At 42.0% G+C, this 11,688-nt stretch overlaps 1 protein-coding gene and 1 long non-coding RNA gene across 6 annotated transcripts in view; one reads left to right on the plus strand and one right to left on the minus strand.

Annotated features, from left to right (window-relative positions):
- Positions 1-6,122, minus strand: part of HSPH1 (heat shock protein family H (Hsp110) member 1) — a 24,075-nt gene extending 17,953 nt beyond the window's left edge. For 2 of the 5 annotated variants that reach the window (XM_045050174.1, XM_023250512.2), the window contains exons 1-4: positions 5,626-6,122; positions 3,058-3,115; positions 1,068-1,208; positions 246-368 (exon numbers count right to left, since the gene is read on the minus strand). In XM_045050174.1, the coding sequence (XP_044906109.1) occupies positions 246-368; positions 1,068-1,208; positions 3,058-3,115; positions 5,626-5,732 (429 nt within the window). In that variant the 5' untranslated portion in view covers positions 5,733-6,122. Of the gene's footprint in view, positions 1-245; positions 369-1,067; positions 1,209-3,057; positions 3,116-4,568; positions 4,587-4,637; positions 4,688-5,625 lie in introns of those variants that run through there. The other 3 variants (XM_045050154.1, XM_023250511.1, XM_045050197.1) reach the window with 2 other exon arrangements.
- Positions 6,123-8,397: 2,275 nt separating this feature from the next.
- On the plus strand, positions 8,398-11,127 carry LOC109497283. The gene is made up of 2 exons (XR_002740582.2): positions 8,398-10,018; positions 10,210-11,127. It is a non-coding gene; the product is annotated as an uncharacterized LOC109497283 (long non-coding RNA).
- Positions 11,128-11,688: the final 561 nt, after the last annotated feature.

The raw sequence follows: 11,688 nt of genomic DNA on the forward strand, positions 1-11,688 counted from the left end.
ATTAGAACATCTTCCAATTCAACTGACCAGTCTTTTCAAAGAGTCCCGCAAGAGATGGATTTGCACCTCCAGTCAGGAACTCCTGCAACTTCTTGCTAAAAATACCACTCAAACATACTCTGAAATGCTCCTGAACACTCTGTTAATACAGTCCAGCAGGATTTTGATCTCTAGTAATAACACTTAAAGGGTAGGAAGAAAGGCAAATTAAAAGAAAACACACTGCCTTGTTGAATTCTACTTACTGAAATAACACAATCTGTTACTGGTTTCTTGAGGTTGTTTTCGGCAGTTTCCTTTAACTTCGTCAACAGCATGGCTGTTATCTGCTCCACACTAAACAGATGTTCTTCGTCCATGTACATTACCTGTATGAGGGAAAGAAACATGTTAAACATTGTAGTACTTAACGTTTACATGCTAATACTAACTTCCATATATTATTACATATCCTCTTCTAGAAAATCTTTATTGTTGCAGCTGTCATTAAAGAAGAAAGGAATAGGACACCAAAAACCAAACCAACCAAACCCAAAATGCAACAAAGAACTTTTCTCTAGAGATGAAGAGAAAAAAAATCTAGGGTAAATTTTCCCCCTACCCAAAGTACTAGTGAAAACATTATACAAAGTAGTAAATTTCCATTCTAACTGAAGAGATGAATCACTGTGACAAATATCATTTTGTGTAGGTCATGACACAGGAATGCCTCCGCTAGTTTAAGAACAGATCTCTGGTTGCATTACACGAGTGCTCTTCAAACAATTCCAACTGGGCTGTAATGGAACAGACTTTTGTAACACAACGGAGAACTTTTTAAGCACCACTAAGTAAACCTAAATTTTAACAATTATAAAGAAGTCATAAGATATTAATTAAGTTATAGCAATATATGCCACTTAAATACTTTTCGGCCATTAAAACATATACCTACAGTTTAAAAGAACTTGACAAAAAAAAGATCATCTAAGAAATTTGAGGTAAACATTTATTAAGAACTAGGCGTTTTTTTCTATAGGTGAATTTCATTTCCTATTAAGCACATTAAAGTCAGTCAGTTAGATTACCTTTATTCCAACTCCACCATTTTTCATTGGAACCAAATCGTAACTTAAGTTTCCCTTCTCCTTTTGAATGAAGGGGTCATTGAATGCTCGGCCATGAAACCTTTTGAAGTTAGACACTGTGTTGTTTGCATGAGTGATTTGCTGAAAAAGAAATGAGAAGTTAGTTTTTTTGTTCTAATTGCAACATCAGTAATTATAATTTTATAAAAAGTCAATTGTACGACTCAAACCACAATAGAAGTAACTTTCTCTGCAAACCTGGGAAATGCCAAAAGGTAGGAAATGAGAAGGAACAGGAGGCAATGCTGTCACTACAGACTTTTAAAAAGATTTCAAACCCTGCAAGATAAAATCAAAGATTGGGAAACTACCTCTAAAGCCCTGAACAAATCAAGAACTGCATCCCTTTATTTCATTCCTTTCTCCCCACTAAACTTATTACATTTTATATCCACCGAATACACGAATAAGGAGATCTAAAAGCACTACAAGTGAAATTACATTTTTAAAAAAAGTTAACGTTAATTGTTATAGTCTAATAAATTGTTAATTGGTCAGGATAAACATTTTGTGCCATAAAATACGTGGGCTGCTATAATCATGGGATGTTAATTATCGGTACCAAAAAGCAGAAGCAGCAAGGATCATTCAAAATTTCTAAGTGACTTTTAACTGCATATTTTTGATGATTAGACTCCGGATTAAAAAGTCCCACTTCATAGTATATTTCACTCAAAGCACTCAACAGTGAAAACTGTATTTAAAATACAGAAACAATTAAAATAAAAGATTAAAAACAGACTTCTAAAGTAATGAAAATACCAGAACAGTTTCCTATTTACTGTTTTCTCTGGTCTACTTCTTTTAAAGGGAGGAATACAGCCAGGCAGTAGTTTTTCAAACATGGAATTTAAGCATGTTTATGTACTAAAATTCCCTGTGATTCTGAAATGGAGTTGAAGTGTATCTAGTAATCTACAGGCTACATCTGAGCCTCCACTGAGTCTCCTCACAGAGCCACAAAAAAACTGCAACAGCATTTTAAGGTCTGGCATATCAATATTCTAAATAGCCATATTGAGGGAGACAGTTCCTCCACTGATGTGTCCCTTTTCTTTTAAGTACACCATTTTGAGTGTGCATAGCTATTTTTCTCTCTTTTGCCTTGTATCTCTTCCAACTTGCCTTATTATAGCATTCCAGGGTTTAGAGTTTTGCTTCTTTTTCAGCAGTACTATTTTCTGTGTTTAAAAGAATTTTTTCAATCTCTTTCTTACAGCCTCTCCAAACAGATTTCAAATTTCGTGTTCTTTTCCTTTATTTTTTTCCTCCCCAACCCTAAGGGTTCCTGGTTATAATGTGAGCCCTAAATGGAAGGGGCATACATAAATGTTCTAGTCACATTAATAACAAGTGAAGTTAATTTCAGCGACTTAGTCTAACAGATCCAAAATACTGTCATTCAACATGTACTCATGTTGAATATTAAGGAGATACTTTACTTCCTTGTAAGACTTCAAAAGCTCATGTGTATGTCCTTACTTCCCATTTCAATGCAGAGGAGGCAAATTCAAGTGTATCTAACAGCTACCCTGAAGACGGCACACATCTAGACAGACAGTTCTCCCAGTCTTACCTTACTAAATAACCTGAAAATGCTTTTAAAATATAGAACTTCTAGAAGAAATCTTCCTTAACTCTTAAATGAGTATCACAATTCCACATGAAAGAACTTCAGGTGTCTCATTTATAATTTTTAAAAATTAGATAAATTAGAAGGTAGCAAAATCACTAAAAATTAAGGTTGGCAGATTAGAAAGTTAAGACAGATCTTACTCACTGAAAGAGGAAGGGAACAAAGAAAAAATAACCATCTAAGGGCTCTTAAAGAATACGTACATTACATTTCTAAAACTCAAACATAAACAGCCTACGATATTTCATAACCTCTCCCTTAAAAACGTGACCAGAATGGTCTTAAAGAACATACCTGATTTTTGGCTGCAACTCCAATGGTTCTGTTTTTTGATCCAAATGATATGACTGATCTGGAAAATATACAAACCACAGGTCTCAAAATGTTGAAAAGCATAGACGAGAAAATAATACACCAGTTTCCTACCCACGGTCGGGGGTGCTGGTGGGCAGCACAAGTAGGGCACAATGTTGTAGTCTAAAGCTTTAGTCAGATACTTACTTAGTAGAAGCCCACTTAATTGTTACTCTGAGAATCTAATCTAATGGGCAGTTAGCCAAAAAAGTCTGCTCATGGCTCAGGGGGCATTTTCCATTACTTCAAATACCCGTGTAATTCTCCAGGTCCCCAATTATTAGGAAATGGACATTAACTCTGAAAATACTTTGAATAAAGGGAATTATTAATTTGGCCCTAGCCACATGATCAGCAAAATACATGGAGTGAATTCCACTCTCAGTTGGCAACTCTGTACAAATCTAAGTATCACTGTCATACCGATTACTGTCCTGATATACCTCCACCCCTTCAGGATCAACAGATTTATATGAATCCAAACAAGTTGGCCTAAGTTAGGTTTCTGCAGTTTAAAAGCACAAAAGGGTCCTACGGGGAACTCTACTTAAGGAGGCCAAGTAAGTATGATGCAGAGCAAGTACCACAGCAAACAGAGTATAATTGTTGAGGGAAAAGCATGAATAATTAGTTCCATTAATTAAGTCAGCTTTGAAGAGATGAAAAATGACCTCTGTGAGGCAGCCTTCTCAGCAATGGAAATGGAATGGTAGCACAGAGCACAGATAAACTCAAGTCTTGTCAGGAGGAACGCAAATCCGATTTTAAATCAAGGCGCAGGTAGGTGAACAAAGTGGGAATATGCTGAGGGCACTAAACACGGGGCTGCATCAAGTTTAAGGTTGCTCTGATACCCTAGACCCAAATTATCTGTGCAGGTGCTCTAAATAGCATCCTAAAAGCCGGAGAAGTGTTCAAGCAAAGGCTAGAACCTTCTGAAAACAAAGTAACATTCTAGGACTAGAGTAACCATTCATTTGCAGAACGACTTTACTCATTTTCCACTTGGAAATTAATAGTGGCCAATGCAAGTGAGTCAAATATCTATTGTATCAACAAGATCACAGGGAACTCCAATGCTGCCCTCTGTTTACCTTTTCTAGGGACATACCTGCTGTCTTCAGTTTCACAGTGGTCACCACAGCCACGTATACAATATTTTCCTAGTCTCATCTGAACAGCTTTTCTTTTTTATTGGATCAAAGAGAACAAAGATGTGAATTGTACCTAAGCAGGAAAGCCTGACATACTGTCTTTCTTAGTGTACTCCAATTATACAGACCTTTACATATCTAAAGAACAGACTGTAGGTTTGCAAAGAGGTAGAATCGTGGAATAAGTCTTTCCAATGGTACTATCAATGTCAAACATTTGCTAATTTTCTGAGTTTCCATTCACCTTCACAAATGGCCATCTGCACTCAAACAGCGATACAAACACGGTCATCCTACCTGTGAGCTCAAGGTATCATTCTAGGCTTTTTATCTCGGGTTTCAGACGTTGAAAAAATCACTACCTACATTAACTTTCCTGAGAAGGAATCAGTTGTTTCCATCAATGTACATGCAGGCGTGTTTGCATGATGATCTTCAGAAAATAAGCCCCTTGAAAAAGTTGCTTTAATAAAATGTTGCCCTTGCCCACCCCATGCTGCTGTGGAATAGAACATTCTAATTCTGACCACATCCATCCCCGAATTCTAGCACAAAAGTGTGCAATTTTCATCTTATCTCCTTTAAACTGTGCAAAATTAATAAACCAGAACATGATTTAGGATTCGTCCTGAATGGCTCTCCTAAAACGAGCAAAAGGCCGTTTACATCTTCACAAACGATCCCAGGCACGAAGTCTACCAGCGTTAGCAACGGAAAGTGCGCAAGAAAAGGCATCTATCAAAGGAGTGATTCTGCGGTCGCTAACAACAATCCGCCCGCTCACTGGACAAGCAGCAGCATACAGGCTCTGGAAGCTTCTAGTTCATTTCGGAGACTCAATGCGGAAGAAAAAGCTCAGCAGCCCCGCATCTGCGGTGCGCAGAGGCAGGCTCGGAAGGAGGGGTACAAGCTGGGGGCGGCTCAGTCAGCTCAGAAGCCGCGTGGGGAAACGGGGGCGGCCGCGGAAGCAGCGAACTGAGGCTTGCCAAGAAAAGGGAACGAAATCGCGGGCTTGGCCTTAGCTCTCCCATCAGTAGGAAGCCCGCCCCAGAAGGGACGACCCTGGGACTCTCCACTCTGAGACTATTCTTGGCCTCGGGATCGCCAAAACGACCCCCCCCCCATCCAGTCCCGACGGCAAGCCCCCACCCCTGTCGGGCAAGCGTCCCGCCGGGCCGGGCCGCCGGTTCCCAACCTTCCCCAGGGGCGCACCGCTACCCACACCGCCCTCCGTTCGGCCCGGCGCGCCGCAGCCCGCCCGCGAGCCCCGGGTCCCCACGGTCCCCAGCCCCGGCCCCTGCTCTCTCTCCGCACTCCAGAACCTCCCCCGGCGCCCCCGCAGGCTCCCACTTACGGGGTGCAGCGGTCGCTGAACTCGTTGGCGATGGTCTCGATGCCCCCAGCCCGGGCCACCGCAATGTAACAGCTCTGCGAGCCCACGTCCAGCCCCACCACCGACATGGCCGGGTCGCGGTCCGCCTCCGCCTCGGCTCTGGGTCTGGGTCTGCGTCCTCCTGCCGCCCTCCCGCTGCTTCGGCAGCTGCTTCCTGCCCCGGCCGCGCGCGGCTCCCGCGGGGTCCGACCGCTCCTCTGTCACTCGGACGGAAACGCGAACGGCCCGCCTGCCGGCGCCTCCGGCTTCCCGGGGACAGTGGCAGCACTCGGAGGGCTAAGCACGGGAGAAAGCGGCGCTCGGTCTCCGCGGGGCGCTCCTCAAGCTCGGGAGGACTGTCTCGATCTGCACCCGCTGCTCACCGGCGCGGCGCTCAACTACCGACCCAAAAGGGGAGGTCCCAATTCCTCAGCCTTATGTATCGCACTGATCAGAACTTTCCAGAATCTGCGGCATTTACTCACCGGCGCCTCCACCGGCCCCTCCACGTGCCACTTCCGCTTCCTTCTTCTCGAGCCTTCTCGAAAGATTCTACCCAATGGGTGGCTGGTCCCTCTGGGGTCGGCCGCGGTTGCCATAGTGGCAGAAGAGCCGCTCCGGCGCTATTGGCTCACGCCGGCCAGACTGACCCACCTACGTCCCCGCCCGCCCTAGCCACAGCTCTTTGCTCTCCGAATAAAACGGACAATGAAGACTGACCCCCAAAATCGTAATCTTCACGGTTTACTAGTGGGTGATGGTGTGCGACCCCGAGGGGCTGAGAGCGGGGAAACAAACCCCACTTCTGCGGAGACCCTAGACCCCTACACCCTGAGGAGGCCGACCAGCTGTCAACAGAGCATGTCGGGAACCGTAGTCCGGCCGGGAGCCGGCGTGCGCCTTGTATGCTGGGATATGTAGTTCCGGCCGCAGTGCGTGCCGGGACCCGGCTTTGTTTTAGGGAGTTCGCGGGAGAGGCCCGGTTCCCCGTACTGTGTTTGCGCGCCTTGTCCAGCAGCGGCATCTTGTTTGCTGTTTGGTGTGTATTCGCTTCTATTGTTGTACAGATCACTCCACAGTGAATCATGAATTAGAAGAAGGAATTTCCGTTGATGCGGCTAATAATAGGCACAGGGTGTGTGTTAAAAGTTCTTGTATTCATCAGCCGGCAGGATATTCTTTTTGTGGAATAAACTATAAGAGGTTGTTGTTGTTGTTACTGTTTTCTTTGTAAAGGAAGCCCTTTTAAATGTGGCGTAATTTGGAAGGCTGTCTGTAGTATCCCTTGCTGCTTATTTTTGAAGTCTGACTTGAGCAGACCTCGTTTTACCCTGCCACTCCTGGCCATAAATTATTAAGTTTTGCTTCTTGTTTGATCTTGTTTCTTTCCCTGAACAGTGGTGTTGCTGTCAGCTTGTTTTCGGTAAAGAGACAAGGACGAAAAGGAAAAAAAAAAAAAAAAAAAAAGGTGGAATTACGTCTTTTACACACTTCTGTGTCTTTCAAGTTGTCCTGATAACTCCTTGCTCACTCTCCCCCCGGGCACGTAGAAATATAAGCACAGTTCACATGTGTGTAAGTGGATAAGGTAGTAGTAGTGAGCTGGGGATACAAAAATATGTCTCCTGAAGAGTATGGCAATTCTTAGAAGGTTATAATAGAAGCCTGGGAGGCCGGCTTTTGTTACATACAAAGTAAATTGCATGTGCGTTTCTGTGGTTGGCCCCGCATTTAGACGAACTACTTAACTTTTTAATTGCTTCAGTAGCTATCTAAAGGTGATTGTATTCTTACCTTTGAAAATTGTTTAGCTGTACTGATTTTTTGTTTTGCCTTCCAAAAACTTCTCTCACCCCCACTTTGTTTGCGTAACAAAACCTTGTATTAAAATCACCGGAATGGTAGCACCTTTGAACAGAAAGAAGGGAACAGTTCTTGCCTTTGGAGCTAGACAGTTTCAAGTCAGATTCAAATCCTGGGCTATCCTAAGATACTTTATAGCACAGCTTGTAAGAGTACCAGCCTTCCAGAGTTAGACTTTATGGGCTTTGATTCTGGCTCTAGATACTTATGAATTTGCCAGCTGTGAGGCCTTGAGATAATTACTAAACCTTCTTGAGTTCCACCTCGTAGGTTGTATGTAATAACTGAGGATGTATGTAAACCACCAAACTTTATGTCCTTATTATGTGATATCTGGGTAATCTTCAAATTGTTATTGGGGCTTTGGTTTCATTTGTAAAAATGGAGATAACTATCTTTGTTGGGAGTTTGGAAGGATTACATATAAATACAACACCTACATGGTAGTAGGCATTCAACAAATTATAGTGGTAGTAATATTATTCAAGAAAAGCCAGCACCACAACTGCTATCTCAGCTCACGCTTCCATGAATGCTGAGTTGTACATGTTCATAGCCCCCTTTTATTTAATCAGTTCACCTTAACTAATTATTGGGACAGGTGAGTAGGGGCCGTATGAACTATCACATTATTATCTAATTAGATAATACGCTTATTATTTAATTAGAATCCTTGTTTATATTTATCCTATTTTACTATTTTATTTTGATTTATTACATTTTTATTTTTTTAATTTTTTTACATTTATTTATTTTTGAGAGACACAGAGAGACAGAGCATGAGCAGGGGAGGGGCAGAGAGAGAGGGAGACACAGAATCGAAGCAGGCTTCAGGCTCCGAGCTGTCAGCACAGAGCCTGACGCGGGGCTCGAACCCACAAACCGTGAGATCACGACCTGAGCCAAAGTCGGATGTTTAACCGACTGAGCCACCCAGGCGCCCCGATATATTACATTTTTAATACACATAACTTCTCACACTATTTCTGTCATAGTGTCAGAAATTTTAGGCTCAAATAAAGAACAGACAAAAATTATCCCAACACATCATTGCTAATTATGGAGCCAAAGGGAAACAAGGAATTAAGGTGACTTTATCCTAAATCTGCTAGCAGGTATCCTTGCAGTTACTAGGGTTTTTCCCCCCATATTTGATGAGCAAGAGAGTCATCAACATTGGAAACAGAAATAGCTTCCCAAGAATAATAAAACAAAAATGCAAAGACGAAAGAAAAGCCCAAACAAAAATGCCATTCCGAGAGATCATGTGCTGTAAATATAAACAAACGTTGTGATGGGCTTCCTTAAAAGGAAGGAAGAGATGGGCAAAACAATGGTCATGTAGGTAGAATAATGGACACGAAAGTGCCCATGATCTTCAACTTTTGGTGTGAGTCACTATTGTGGCTGCCTCTGTGTTCAGCCTGTGCCAGGTGCGGGGGGTTACAGAAGCAAAGAAAATTTGTTCCAAATCAGGAGGAGTTTTGCATAGCTTCTCTGTAGTCCCTGTGTATCTGAATGCTTAAACACCTCAAATCTTGTCCATTTGAGTCTTTTCCAATATTTGCTTTCTAAAAGATTTTTTCTTCTCATATATTAACTTGAAAATTGTTCTTTGACAATTAGTTCTGATAAAACCTATTCTGTCTTAATTTTAAGTGATACTAGAAAGAATGATTACCTAAAAGTAGGAATGCATGGAAAAATCCTGAAGGAAATAAAGACTGGTGGGTTTTTTTTTTCCCTCCCAACTTACAAAGAATCACCATATAACAAATGTGGTTAGCAAAAACTCAAATTATAGGATAAAGTTCATATCTGCCCCTCCAAGCTTAGTGTGAACCACTTTCTCCTTGGAGGGCCAATGACCTCCTTTCGCTACCTCAAAGCTTTTGTGCACCCCGCCACCCCCAAGCTCTTCCTTGGGCTCTTGGCTAGGCCAGCTCTTTGTCAGTCTCCAAAACTGTGTTTGAATCTCATGTACAGAGAAAGTTTCTGAGTGCCCCCCAGTTAGGACATCACTCTTCCCCAAGAAACACCCAAGTGATTGTTTAGTTATTAAGGAGAAGCTGATGGCAGACCTTGCAGCCAAGGGTAGTCACTGTTTGGTTTAAGCCAATCAGCACATTCCATTCTTCTTGGCCACAGTCATTGGTTTAGGGATGGGCACGTGACCTACATAGTCCACTCAGGTGATTCTCAGTGTTATTGCTTAGAACACTGGGATGTGAGTGTTCCATGGGTGCCCCATTCCATCTCCCTTGCCTTCCCATAGGCACCCTTAAGTGAGGTTATGAGACCGACAATTGTTATGATGGACCTTACTGCCATGCTGGAAAGGAAGTTGGAATAGACACTTGGATAGATATTGGAGCCTGGGCATTAAGTCAATCCTGAGATCCATCCTATTTCTGGAGTTAGGTGAAACCATATTTTTCCTCACTGTTTAGGCCAGCTTGACTTGGGAGTTTCTGTTATTTGCTGCTAAAAACATCCTAATTTCCTCGGCAAGGTAGGTCTTCCTTGTCTATACGATCGAAAACATCTTCTAGTTATTCTCTATTGCTATCCATTTATTTCCTTAACAATATGTACCACACTCTGAAATTAAATTGTTTGTTTACTTAGTTATTTATTTGCTTATTTCCTCTCTTCAAATTGTGTGGCTCAGGAAAGCAGTGACCTTGTTTTTCTTCTTCACAGTGCCATAATGGATACTCAATAAATATTTGGTGAATTATCAGGAGACAGAAATACATCACAAACTTACTGGGAAAAAAGAGACATGTGTCAGCTTTCCTCTAACACCAGGTTTCTCAACCTTGGCGCCGTTGACCTTTTAGGCCAGATGATTCTTTGTTGTGTATGGGCTGTCCTAGAGTGTTCCGCAGTACCACAGGTCTTTACCCACTAGCCACCAGCAGTAGGAAATTAAATGTCCCTGATTGAGAACCATTGCTATCATATCTATAAGATTTTCACTTAAGCTTACCTGGCACCAAGATGCATAGCTGTTTTTGAGAGAAAATAGACTAACGTTTGATTCTGAACCCGGAGGCTAAGTCAGACTATGAATAAGTCAGACAGTTCCATCCAGTAGGCGAGGAGGGATCGTGTGTCTCCCATTTTGCTACAGGACATGCCTTGCTGCTGTGAACCGGGGCCCTGCCCATTCTGAGTGGTTGATTTTGCCTGTGATTGAGAAGTCTTTTTGTGATTATAAATTATTTCAGACAAATGTATGTGACTCCCCACTCTTCTTTGCCTTAGTTTCCTTACGTATGACCTAATAATTAGAATTCCTGCACTGTTACTGAACATTATTAAGCAATTCTTATATCTATGGTTACCTTAGCCATTCTACTGTGGTAGAAATAAGAGGTTTCATATTTGGATAACTGGGATCATTGCTGCCCTGCATAATATTCTAATTTTTCATCCTGAAATCTAAATTTGTAAGCCAGAAACAGATCCTCTTTTTTTTTTCCTTTTCTTTGTTTCTTCAGCGCATGTGAGAAAAAGGAAAGGAAGAAGAATTGGTACCCTATGTCTTCTCTTTTCTGAACTGTAATGGGGTAAATTCAAAGGCCTCGTAAATAAAGATGAGTCATTTCCCTGCCACTATTTGGATTTGCCCTGTTGGAAGAAGTGCCTTCATTTTAGTGGGAAATAATCACCGAAGTGTTGGTGTTTTCCTGTGGTCGTTTATGTTTTTTCTGGTTTTTTTTTTTAATTAATTAATTAATTTATTTTTTTTATGCATCACGTAGATTCTGAGACCAGGATGTGTCTGAGTTCCAGAAAGGTTAGCATCTTTACAGATGCTGTTGTTAGATGGCACCTTAGGTTTATGGAACCCATGTATATTCAGTTTCCCGAATGAATTAATAATCCACTCAGGAGGGTGGGTTGTTTTCACTGGGCAAGTCAGACCGTTATTTCATTTGTGCCCAGTGAAATGAAATCCCTCTTTCTAGAGACTTCAGGAGAACCGGCTGCCTGATTACAAAGTCAGATCTTGGCAGAGATGGATATAATGACAAAAGGTCAGTTGTCTTGCGGTGGACAACTGGAATAATTGGAAAAGAGAGAGACATGAGAACTGAGAGTCATGCAAATTAAAGTTGCTTCTTAAAATTCACCAACAAAAAGAAGAAATAGCAAAAAGGCAGCAAAAAATGC

This window comes from Felis catus, chromosome A1, assembly GCF_018350175.1.
Source record: "Felis catus isolate Fca126 chromosome A1, F.catus_Fca126_mat1.0, whole genome shotgun sequence".
Taxonomy (NCBI): domain Eukaryota; kingdom Metazoa; phylum Chordata; class Mammalia; order Carnivora; family Felidae; genus Felis; species Felis catus.